Raw genomic sequence first — 13451 nt, 5'->3', positions numbered from 1 at the left:
AAACATCAACAATTTGGTTGTCTTTAGAGATGAACTTGACATTTAGTTTTCCCTGAGTTACTTGTTCACGAACAAAATGATAGTCAACTTCAACATGTTTAGTACGAGCGTGAAATACTGGATTAGCCGTGAGATATGTTGCACCGAGATTGTCACACCAAAGTGTGGGTGTCGCGCTAACCAAACCAAGTTCTCAAAGAAAGGAATTCAACCAAATCAATTCATCAACAGTATCTGCAATAGCCTTGTACTCGGACTCTGTTGAAGATCAAGATACAATTTTCTGCTTGCGAGTAGACTAAGAGATGAGATTCGAACCTAAATAGATAACAAATCCCTCCGTGGATCGACGATCGACTGGGAAACCTACCCAATTAGAGTCCGAGAAGGTCTAAAGATTAGCGTGCCAATTTGAATCCGAAAAGGCTTGAAGCTGATACCCCGTATTATGTCGAATCCATAATCCCAAGTCGATGGTGCCCTTAAGATAACAAATGATGAGTTTAACACCGGCCCAATGGTTCTCAGTTGGAGCGTGCATGAACTGACAGACTTTATTAATTGCAATGGCAATATCAGGGTGAGAAAGAGTAGCATACTGAAGAGCTCCTACTGTCTGCCTATAACAAGAGGGATTATCAAGTAAGGGGTTATCATCGGGTAACAACACGTAAGAGGTGCTCATAGGGGTTGATATTGGCTTGCACTTGGCAAGACTAACAAGGTGTAAGATCTCACGGACATATTTCTGTTGGGAAAGAACCAAGTCAGAACACCTGTGAACAACTTCAACCCCCAAAAAATAGTGTAGTTGACCCATATCCTTAAGTGCAAAGAGAGAATTGAGTTTCTGAATGATTGACGCTACAACAGTGGAGTTGTTTCCGGTGGTGATGATGCCATCCATGTAAACCGGAAGATAGAAAAGTGAGTCGGATGAGTTTAGTATAAAAAGGAAGGGATCTATTGTGGACCCATAAAATCCCAACCGATGAATCGAGGTAGACAACTTTGTAAACCAAGCCCGAGGAGCCTGCTTGAGGCCATACAAGGATTTATGCAACAGGCAGATGTGATCAGTTTTTGTTTGATCAATAAATCTCGGAGGTTGGCGCATATACCCCATTTCCTCAAGATCTCCATGAAGAAAGGTAGTTTGAATGTCTAACTGTCTGAGAGGCCATTTGTTACTGACAGCTAGAGAGAGAATCGTATGAATGGTGGCATGCTTGATGACCGGACTGAAAGTCTCATGATAGTCCACACCATGCTATTGATTAAAGCCTTTTGCTACGAGACGAGCTCTGTACCTGGTAATCTTTCCATGTTCATCAGTTTTTACCCTGTAAACCCATTTACAAGCAACAATATTAACATTAGAGACAAGGATAAAAGAGTCCACATGTCATTCCTATAGAGCACATATAACTCTTCGGCCATTGGTTGACACCATTCTTAAGACTTGTTAGCAACGGTAAAGCTGGTAGGTTCAAGGGGAGGAGATGTGGAGGTGGAGGTGGTGTAGGCAGCGGGGTTATATCGATCTGGTTGTTTAGGATTAGGGCGAAGGTTGGATGGCTGAGGCCGAGGAGCTGGTGGTGGAGGTTTTTATTAATTTTCATCTACCAACAATAAATTTATTAATTTCATCAAACAACAATAGCCCTGATTACCCGTTCCCGTTATCCTCACTTTACGTCCCTAAACACCTTTCATAAGGGACCTAACCTAAGGATTTTCATCGGGGTGACAACACTGCTTTAGGGGATTCCTCAGTAATTTATCTCAAATAAGGGAACCATGTGGGGGATGGAGCATACTATTGAACACTAAGTTCACAAACACCTATAGGTTGTGAGCCTGCTAGCGTTCCACTGGACTGTCTAGAAAACTCTGTGGTCGTCATCTATACTCCACTAGATGACTGAAACAATAACAATATCGAGGCCTCTCATCATATTAACACACATCAACTATTATATTTACTCATGTTTTACCCAACATATTTGTAGATAAAAATACATATACAGTTTAAAACTTGTATAAAATATTTATTCAACACTCATCTCAAATAAACAAACAATAAAATTACACATAACACGTATTTTATAGAAAATATTTCATATCTATGTGTAAGAAGAAAGTGACTATACACTCACTTGATATGACGAGTGTAAGCTTCGAATCGTAAAGAATAATTGCTCAAGTTCTTATTAACTGAAATTCCCCTTTTAAAATATTTTCTATGATTTAAAAAAACTCAAATGGTTTCCTATTTATAGTACTACATAAGAGGATAAAATCTGAACTACTACGTGTTGCTTTCGTTTCCTCCACGTTGGTCTCTACGTATGCTCTTTTTTTTATATATTATTATTATTATTATTATTATTATTATTCTTATTTTGCTTGACACGTAAGTTCTACTTTTTGACTGCAAATGGAATTGTATCGAGCTTCTCTTGTATGATCAACAATCTCCAAGTTGTATTCTTATCTTACATATATAGTCCCTTAAAAATATATAAACATCATATATAGTTCCTTAAAAATATATAAACATCTATTTGTACTTTTTTTACTGAATCATTAATTTGTATCCATGCATACGTAAGGATTATAAAACTCACATATTAATGTATGCATTTTTTTTTCTCAAAAGAAAATAATATCAAATAAATTTCAAAATATTTGATTAGTTTTATTAATATATAATGATTATTTTATTTTATTATTATTATTATTGATGATTATCAAAATTTAACATCGATAGTTAACGTCGTAAAATATAATTGGTAACTATCGTTGAAAAACAGGTGTAACACAAAAACATTACCATTTTACTATTTGGGTTCACACCGGATGTATTTAGACTAAATACATTTTATAACATATAATTTGTAAATTTTATTTTCGTTACAACTTTCGTTACGATTATTATCCTAAATAATCTTTTTATTATTAACGTTTGTCTTAGCCATATTTATTAAGTTGTTTTTTTTTAAATAAATTTTTACACAAGTATTATATATACATAATAATTCTCTAATTTACATGTATGTAATACATATACTCGAATAATTCAATTTCACTTATTCTTAAAAGGTTACAATCGTCGAACGACGTAAATACAAATTTTATAATGATGCCAAGCAAGAAACGTAGGCGTTACAGTGGTAGGTTGGTATTAGTTGGTGGAGGAGATTGAGGTGATGGTGGTGGATGAGATTGAGGTGATAATGGTGGTTCATGGAGAACGTTAGATAAGGTAAAAGTTTGAAGAGTCTTTGACAGCAGTGAACGCAACCTTGGGCAGAGACTTGAGTTGTGGAAGGCAAATGGAGTACAGACCCTACTCATTGGGCCCGGAAAGAGGGTAGTGTGAGTAGACTCGTCCTTCACAACAAAATAAGAAGAATGAAATTCAAAGAAAGCATTGTTGTCAAGAAAAAAAATTTGAACAGATAAAAGATTTTGTTTTAGTTGAGCAACATGGAGAATGTTAGATAAGGTAAAAGTTTTGTTTGGTGAGTAGATTTTGGATGAACCAATGTGAGAGATGGATACAAAGTTACCGTTACCAACAAGTAAAGAATCATTACCATAGTAGGCCTCGAAGCTATCCAAGCTAGATAGGTCTGGAGTGACATGATGAGCTGCACCGGTTTCGAGCTTCCAAGTGGGTCCAGAAGATGTGTCAGCCTCTGAGCGTGTTGTAAAGTTGGCATGTGGAGCAGGTTGAGATTGGTTCAAATGAGTCGGACACTGAGATGGTAAATGTCCTATACCATACCTGTTGCAATTGACCATAGACGGTGTTTTGGGTGGAGGCCCAAGAAAACTATCGTGTGCCACTGCTGTCCCGAGAGCGATTAAAACCACCACGTGAGTTGCCACGAGAAAAGCCACGAGATCCACGACCGCCTCGGTTATTATTGAAAGACCAATAACCAAAATGAGCTTGAGGCCGTGGAGATTGAATGGGGTTTAGTTGATAACCCAACTGAGTAGCCATCAGTTGAATAATTACACTTTGATACCCTAATGAATAATAATAATAACAATCTAATTCTAAACTACCAACTTAGGTTAATATTAACAATGAAAATAAGTGTTTTTGTTCTAACCTTAATAAAACTATTGAACCAAAGAGTTTTGAAGAAGCCTCTACTGATCCAAATTGGATTAAGGCCATGAATAATGAAATGGAAGCTTTGTATCATAATCATACATGGGATATTGTTGATCTTCCTAAACAAGGAATCGAATAGGTTGTAAATGGGTATATAGAATTAAGTATAAAACTAATGGATAAGTAGAAAGGTATAAGGCTCGTCTTGTAGCTAAAGGATATAATCAGAGAGAAGGGGTTGATTATTAAGAAACCTTCTCTCTAGTAGCCAAAATTGTTATAGTTCGTGTTATTATTTATTTGTTTGTTAATAAGTCATGGCCTTTATATCAACTTGACATTAATAATGCTTTTCTTTATGGAGATTTGACTAAGGATGTATATATGAGCCTTCCCCAGGGATCTCATACTAAAGGGGATACTAGAGTATGTAAGTTGGTTAAGTCCTTATACGGGTTAAAGGAGGCCCTTAAAAAGTGGAATGAAGAGTTGTGTTCTGAACTATTAGTTATGTTTTTTCTCAAAGTATAAATGATTATTCTTTATTTGTTAAGAAAATGGATAAATCAATTGTTGTTTTCTTAGTTTAGAATGTAAAATATTTTTTCAATTCAAAACTTTTAATAAAATATTTGGGAAAGTTGAATTATTTTCTTGGAATTGAGGTTTTGAGTATAAATGGAGGAGTTTGTTTAAATAAAAGAAAATATTGTCTTGGACTTTTGCATGAATTTAGGTTTTTACGTTGCAAACTGGTTCTAACTCCTTTAGAAGCAAATTTTCTTCCAAAAAGAGATTATGATGATAGTGATCATTTACTTGAAAATATTACTGAATTTAAAAAATTAATTGGAAAGCTTATATATCTTATTATTATCAGACCATATATATCATATTGTGTTCAACTTCTCAGTCAGTTTATGCACAAGCCTCATAAGTCTCATTTGAATATAACTTTTAGATTACTTAGATATTTGAAGGGAAGTCATGGAAAATGTATTTCTATAGTTAAGTGAGATAATTTTGACTTAATGGATTTTGTGGATGTTGACTGAGCAAAGAGTCTTTCTTCTAGAAAATATGTTACCGGGTATTTTGTTTATTTTGGAAATTCATTGGTTAATCCGGAACGCAGTCCGAGATAACCGTAACCGTGTATATATCTAAATATATCTTCGATGCGGTCTGTCCGCTTCAACCGCTCTTTCACCTCCCATAGAGCAAAGTTGGCTTGATGAGCGCTCCGAATGTGGGCCTAGAAGCATTAGCCGAGTCTCTGAATATTCCCGAGGGTTCTCAGGATTCTTGGAAAAATAAAAAACAAGCAACTGTTTCCAGATCATCAACTGAATCTGAATACAGACAATTGGGTTCTGTAACTTGTGAAGTTATTTAGATTTTGAAACTCTTGTTTGATTTGGGTGTTAAAGGTTTGACTCCTCTAAAAGTTTTTTGTGATGAGTCTACTATAAAACTTGCATTGAATTCAGTTTTCCATGAGAAAACAAAGCATTTTGAAATTGACCTGCACTTTGTTAGGGAAAAAATAGCAAATGGAGTTTTAAAAATTGAAAAAATAAGTTCTTCTAAACAAAGAGTTGGTATTTCAACAAAGTTTTTAAACATTTTTCAAACATAATTTTTTGTTAAATGAAATTGGTTTGGTTAATCCTTTTAACAAAGATTGATGTTTTTCTTGTCCTCAAATGTCAAGTTTGAGGAGGGGTGTTAAAAGTATTGGTGTTGGTTTAAACTTGTCATTCCTTGATTTTGCAGGGTTTAAATGTAAAACGGTTAAAGGATGTGTTTGTTATTTATTTTTGTGTTCTGGATTGTTTGTAACATTATCAGAAAGTGATGGGTTGCGTTGCAATTTATGTCTTTCTTGTCCGGGTCAATATGCGGGTTGAAGAATCCGGTTACCCGAAATATATAAGGTGTTGTGTAGCTCATTTGGATCATTTTTTACACACACAAACGTTTCAGAGCTCTTAAAGAAACCCTCTCGTTCTTCTTCGTTGTATAGAGTTTAGGGTTTTTATATTTCTTCTGTGTTAATCAGTGTTCTCGATCTTCATCATAGATTAGGATTGAGTGATTGTTTTGAGAGTAGATTAGGTTGATGTAGTGAGGATTTCTTTTATAAGTGAAAACTATCTTTCTACTTATCCTTAAATGATATAATAGATGATGATGTGGGAATATCCGTTTCTACATTTTTTTCACATTTTCTTCAAAATTCGCGTATAAATGTAAGATACACACCTGTAACCATTCTTAGATTAAATAAAATAAAATAAAAATTCTATGCAGATTAATCTGTGACCTAAAAGTATCTTGGAATCAATTTGGCTATGTAACCCATTTTTTAACATCCTTCTAATCCTTCAAGTTTGAGTATTTGTGTTCTGATCCAATCTATTAGCCTAACTCTAAGAAATTGGCATGAGAAATGAATGCATAATATCACAAATCACAAGCATAAGAACATTTTGCATATACCAAAAACCAATCATGCATCACACAAAAACTAATTTTAAGCACACGAAAACAACCAGCTTAAAAGCGTTCACACATTAAAAGAGGATTAAAACAGAGATATTAGACTAAGGAACAGATGCTTACTTGACTTCGCGATTCTCAAGATAATATTATTTGGTTTCCTTTCTATGAATGCTTCAGGCTTCTGAGCCAAAAGTAAGAGTACATCACGAAGTATTCTCTTATCAGTGGTGAGTTGGGTGCATTCATTCACTATTTGTAGAGCAACATCTACAAAAGGTTATGTGGTCAATTAATTAGAGAAAACTTGTTGATTAGCGAATAAAAATTAAGCATGTAGTTCAGAAGATATAGCATAAAGATTCTGACAAGTAAAATCGGGGTTCATATTTCACCAAATCAAATGAAAATGGATCGATTTGTGTCGAAAGTTTCACAGTTGCTGATCTCTTTTAAATCTAAATTCATGCTTTCAGTCAGATTCTTGTCATGAATGAAATCATTTTTTATGACTTCAGTTCGACTGAGACCATTCAGTTCTAAGGCCTGGAATCTAACTAGATAATAAGGTAGTTTTTCAGGGTATAGATGTGCTCAAGAACCAGCGTCAATGACTTCCCATTTAGAGCTAGAAACGCAGAATACTTGCTAAAAGTGCACGAAAACAAAGAAGCCATGTTAAAATAACGAAAGTTTGTAACTAGTACTTACCAAAGATATTTGCTTCAACACATTTTAGGAGAACCCAACCCCGATTCTCATTTGTCCAAAAATCACTAGACATGTTATTGGAGTTAGCATGGAGATACCTCACCATCTCATCTCTTGCAAATAGAGCAGCCACATAGAGTGGCATCATTCCATCACTACCAGGGATTTCCAGCACGGCTTTATTTTTATGCAACATCATCTTTGCTGTTCTGACATTTCCTGCGGTAACTGCTAAAATGAAGGCAGTATTGTAACTTTTATTTTGTAATTCAATATCTTTCCTTTCCATCATGTCCAGTAGATTTTCCACAAACGCTTCCACAGCCATGGTCGATTGCGCAGATGCTGCAATATGAAGTGGGGTATCAAAATTTTTGGTGATAGCAAACCGCACCATCTCTGGATTTTTCTCGAGGATAGCTTTAGCAGCTTTCCAGTCTCCTTTGATTGATGCTTCAAAAAGAGGAGCACCAATCTTGATGTAGTCTTCTCTACTTCCTTCAGTTTAAGCAATTTCAAAAGTTAATTTGTTTTACATTAGAACTAACTAACCAGATTATGGTTTGACTTTTCAGGTGTAACCACCCCCAAAATTATTATTTACATATTATCTATGAGGATTAATTGAAATTCATCTGCATCTTTTAAAAGTTTCAATGCGAATCCCCTTTCCATCTACCGAGGAAATAAACATTAATCAATCATGATATATAAACATAATCCGACAACTAAACATGCATTAATCTTGATATATGTCGCAATTAAAACGTAATCTGACCAACTAAGCACGCATCAACCCTGAAATATGTTGTAAAGTTTTCCTGGTAAAATTCCAAATTAGAAATTACCTTCAAATAGCTGTCCACAAGGTAGGTTCAGTGGCAGTGGCGGTGGTGGACCAATTGGAACCATGATTTGGTTCTGTTGCTGCTGCAGCTGGTTTAAGGTGTTCAGTGATAGTGGTGAAGGTGCAGTGTTCATCTCTCAGGCTGCTTACTTCCCTGTGCACCGAGAATATCATTAATTAGCAACTCAAATACAATTACAAAACGTAAAGTTTAACGTTAATGGATGATTTATTCGAAAATACCTCCAACTGATACAAACAGTTAGTCTCTTTAGTCTGTATGAATGGATTGTTTAAGGAAGGTTGGACAATAAATTTATAATGCGGAGTCCCCTGCTGAAGTCAACGGCAATAAAAGTCGTTTTTTATTAAGTTCCGGAAAATGCGTTATATGCACGTTAAAAGGGATGAGAAACATAGTATACAATAAACTCCAGGAGGGGATGGGTGTAATATGTACTTTCTATTATTTTCTTATTAGTTAGTAGTTACAAATTATTTGTTATGCAAATAAATAACAGGGAAGGACTCAGAGCATTTATAATTTTATAATGTCCCCAATAAAATTATATGGTAGTGGTAGCTATCACTTTGTAATTCAATATTATGTAAGTAGTTATCTTATAATTCAATACTATCTAAGTAGTTATCTTAATTGTGTTAACATCAGTTATTTATAAGGTTAAAAGGTATGGTCTCTACAAATGTTGCTAATGCCACATCATCTTCACTATATGTTCACTACCACACTATTAACCATTGGAAATGGTTATCACTCCATATTGTTTATCTTTTTATTTTTTATTTTTTTTGCTGACATTCGATTAAATAAAACACACAATTACTAAACATAAAAAAAATATTTTTACTAATAAAAAAGTACATTAAATTAAATAAAAAAACATAATTTTAAACTTAAATAAACATTTTACTAATTAAAAAAATACATGAAACATTAAAACTTAGAAATTTAAATCTACATTAGAAATTGAAAATACATAAAAATTAAAGCTTACATTAATAAAAAAAATGAAATTAGACTAGCAAATAGAAAATATCACTCTTCATCGACGTCATCATCGTCATTGTTCTTGTCCTCATCGTCATCGGCCTTGTTGTCATCGTCATCGACCTCGTTCTCATCGTCCGCGTCCTCATCATCTTCCTCGACATTGTCATGTTTGAATTGTCTTTGACATATGTGCTCAGTCAAATCGGGACATAGATTGTGATGTGTTTCACTGTTTTGTATTGCCAAAAGTCTTGTGAAGTATGTTGGGTTGTCAACTTGTATTAGTGCATGTGGATTAAGTATATCGTTTGAACTATGCACACAAATATCCCTACCCTCTTCTTATATTATCATGTTATGTAAAATAACACAAGCAGTCAACACCTTCGTTAATTTTCCCATGTCCCATAATCATGTCGGATGTTTGATTATGTGTCACTTGCTTTTTAGGACTCCAAACGCCAGTTCCACATCCTTCCTTGCCGATTCATGTGCTACCTGAACAATTTTCGTTTTTCATTGGTCGAATATAAGTATGAATTGACAAATGTAGTGTGCTCTGGATATATCCCATCACCAAGGTAATACCCATAATTATAGTGTCACAACTAGCATTTTAGCTAGGAAATTTTATTCTCATGTAATCATTCAACTATTGTAAAGCATGTACCCTAAGTGAATATCACTAAATGCTCATTCAAATACATCTCTCATGTTCAACTAAGGGTTGGAAACCCTAGAAATCCCGGTTCAAATTTATTATGGACTAGGATCCTCTTATTGGACCTTTTGGGCCAATAAATCTTCAATTAGACTATTTTGGGCTTAGAAACCCTAATTGGGTTCTAATTGGACTTGCATTAATAAAACTTAACATTTTGGACCATTTGGGTCTAGAATGATTCAGTCTAACCCCAATGAGAATTTTTGGGCCATAAATAAATTAATTAGCCTTAATGGGCCATAAACTCATTCCTTTATACTATATTGGGCCGTGAACCACCTTAAGAGCCCAATGAGCCAAAAAATATTGTTAAGCTACATAAATTCGAGCAAGCCAAGAAAAAGGAGCCCAAAACCATCTCATCCTCTTTCCTCTTATCCCATTCTCGGCCCATATAGTCATTTAAACAAAAAAAAAGGGGATTCTCCTTCCTTGATACCTCATTGTTGCATGGTGGATTTCCATGCAACATCACCTCAAATCTCTCTCCTCTTCCCCCCTTCTTCTACTCACGGCCGAGACACCCACCACCCACCTCCATTTTCTCATTTCAAGCTACTTCAAAACACTCTCTAGAACTCCTCTTTCTTCCATCAAAATTTCGAGATTTGTGGGTGCTTTCAAAAGGATTCTTCACCAATATCATCATCCTTGGTAAGTTTTTGCTTAGATCCATGGTTTAGTTTCTTGATTACTCCAAAAATCTCCTCTTAACTCATGTTATTTCGTGATCTTGCTTCTTAAAACCCATCTAAGCCCAAAAATCTCTCAAGAAGCTTGCTAAGGCCGAGAATCACATCATCTTCTTCCATTTCTTCTTCAAACCGAGACCAACAAAGTAAGGTGAGTTCATACCCCCTTGTTTTCGGTTTTATCCTATTTTTGGGGGAGGATACAAGGCATTATGTGTTAGAACTATGTATTTGTGCATGTTATGTGTGTTTATCTTGGTTTAAGTTGTGATTATTTGATGAAACACTATAGATCTCGAAAATTATAACCAAAAGTTGTAATATGTGTAACTAAAACACTTCAAATAACATACTATGAAGTTAGATGGGTTTAACATGTGAAGATTCATAAGAAGTTAAACAAAAATCTTGAAAAAGGACCATTTTTGAACAAATAAACAAAAACATGAGGTTTTATGACACTTTTGGTTTTATAAGGACTAAAAGAGCCAATTTTATACAAAAATGAGTTACTACGATATTTTTGGGGGAAAAGGGACCAAAAATGTAAATTTTTGAACATTGGGCCATAAAAATGGGCTTTTCGGTTTTAGTGGGCCAAAAATATAAAAATCACGGTTTTTAAGGAGTAAATCTTCATTTGAATCAAGTTTGAGTCCAAAAATGTAAATCTACGGTTTCATGGGTTAGAAATGAAATTTTTCCAAAGTTTGGGCCAAAAACGTAATTCCTATAAAAAGTGAGATAAAAATATAAATTTTTATAATCATGGGCCAAAATGTCATATTTATAAAACTGTAGTTAAATACGTCATTTTACTTAAAAATGGGCTAAAAATGTGAATCCTTACTACAATGGGCCGAAAATAACATCTATTATATATTTTGGGTCAAAAGTGTCAATCTCGATAAAAATGGGCCAAAAACATCATTTTATATACATTTGGACCATAAATGTAAATTTTGAAATAATGGGCCTAATATATCCATTACATGTTCATTTGGGCCTTAGTGGCCCATATACATATTTGTTGGGCCTAATATGTTCATTTCATGTTTATTGGGCCTTAGTGGCCCATATACATGCTAATTAGGCCTGAGTTATTCAATGTATGTTATTGGGCCTTGGTGGCCCATATACTTGTTAATGGGTCTCGTACATAGGAATACATACATTGGATTTGAAAATTTAAAACATATACGAAAAATATTATACAGCGTAAGACAATATACTTGTAATACATTACTCGTGAACAAGTTGAGGATCTAGTGAGACTTGTCGGTTGACACCATTGAGTGTATGATCGTAGCCTGTAGTTATAACCAGAGTCTCCTGGAGGGAGAGCGGGAGTTTGTGTATAGATCTATATGGGGTGACACCCCACACCTGAGCTGTTCGCTACAGCTAGACTAGGCCAGTCTAGGGTGACAAACCTTACCTTCGACAAACCGGCGTTTGATACGCCATGACAGGCGAGTTAGTCTTTATTAAGCATGGTTGTAACGACTCACAGAAAGATCAATACCATCAGAATATTACGGAATACAAATACAAATCGTGGCGACACAAAACATACACACACTAATACTTGGTCTTAGGGTTTTAAGACTACATTACTTTTATAATCAAAAAATATCGGATTTTCTAGGGGAAAAATATACATTTGCACACTGCCTTAAATTTACAACAACAGAATTTTTGGGAACTTATTTTTACATATTTTCTACAATGGAAACCACACATGCATTAATACTTGACTTGATACATCATTTCAAACTCTTTTGCAGAAAATATCGGATTTTCTGGTGTTGTACTATCGATACAAAACTTTTCATTTAAAATACTCTTATGAACTCACCAACATTGTTATGTTGACCGTTTTCAAAATAACTTGTATTCTCAGGAACTTGTTAAGCGGAAGAATCAACAAGAATATGGATTTTGTTTTGTGTACTGTTAAACATCGTACTTTGAATGTTATGGTCATGTAATTTAAAATATTGTACTTTATGTGAACAATGACAGTTGTATTATGTTATGCATGGTGATGATGATGTTATGTTTCATTTATATTCATTGTAATGATATGTCAAGATGAAGTCACGCACAAGCCCCTAGACGTTTCCGCCGTCTGGTTCGGGGGTGTGACAGATTGCTATCAGAGCATTGTTTATAGTGAACTGATATATCTAATCATACTTGATATGCAACTATAAATACATTGGGACTAAAACACTTTGAATAAAGTGCATACATTAAAAACTATAACATTAAAAGTCTCTGGAGGAGATGGAACACTGTGATTAAACCCGGGCAGTTATGTAGTCATATTGGGGGTAAATATAGCATGATCAACTATATTTATTCAAAATATGACCAACATGTGTTTGGGGGTAATCACAGCGGGAAATTGCCCTAGAAACTTACCTCATATCCAAAACTTCTCAGGAATTCAAACGCAAATAATTAAAATACTATAGGAGTATTTTTGAAATTTTATATACACACTCCCTTTACACACTTCTCACTCCCAGTTTCTCGCATAGTCGCCATGGATGGAGCACATCAGGGCGTTCTTTTCTACCAGAACCTAGTGGCCCACGGAGAAATTGAGGAAGACCCCGTGATGGAGGCAGCCCCCGGTCGAGCATGGACTACGAGTTTGAGGAACCCGATGGGGTCACGGAGGAGGGTGGAGATACGAGTGAAGTACCTAGCGAACCTCCCACTCCTGCGACAGTACAGGATCACCCTATAGCACCACGGGATCCCGTAGATGGGACTCACTCCCTAGAAGAGGAGGTTTCCACTCTTCGGCAACAACTTTTAGC

General features: G+C 35.0%; 1 protein-coding gene across 1 annotated transcript in view; it reads right to left on the bottom strand.

Moving 5' to 3' along the window:
- LOC145111854 (uncharacterized) overlaps positions 1-8473 on the bottom strand; it is a 35514-nt gene extending 27041 nt beyond the window's left edge. The window contains exons 1-4 of the mRNA XM_079048100.1: positions 8436-8473; positions 8194-8346; positions 7346-7843; positions 6758-6904 (exon numbers count right to left, since the gene is read on the bottom strand). Of these exons, the coding sequence (XP_078904226.1) occupies positions 6758-6904; positions 7346-7843; positions 8194-8326 (778 nt within the window). The 5' untranslated portion in view covers positions 8327-8346; positions 8436-8473. The remainder of the gene's footprint in view (positions 1-6757; positions 6905-7345; positions 7844-8193; positions 8347-8435) is intronic.
- Between the last annotated feature and the right edge of the window lie 4978 nt (positions 8474-13451).

This window comes from Lactuca virosa, chromosome 5, assembly GCF_052849685.1.
Source record: "Lactuca virosa cultivar CGN04683 chromosome 5, Lactuca_virosa_CGN04683_v6, whole genome shotgun sequence".
NCBI lineage: Eukaryota > Viridiplantae > Streptophyta > Magnoliopsida > Asterales > Asteraceae > Lactuca > Lactuca virosa.
The sequence above is the reverse complement of the archived record's forward strand: the minus strand, read 5'-3'. Positions and strand labels throughout refer to the sequence as shown.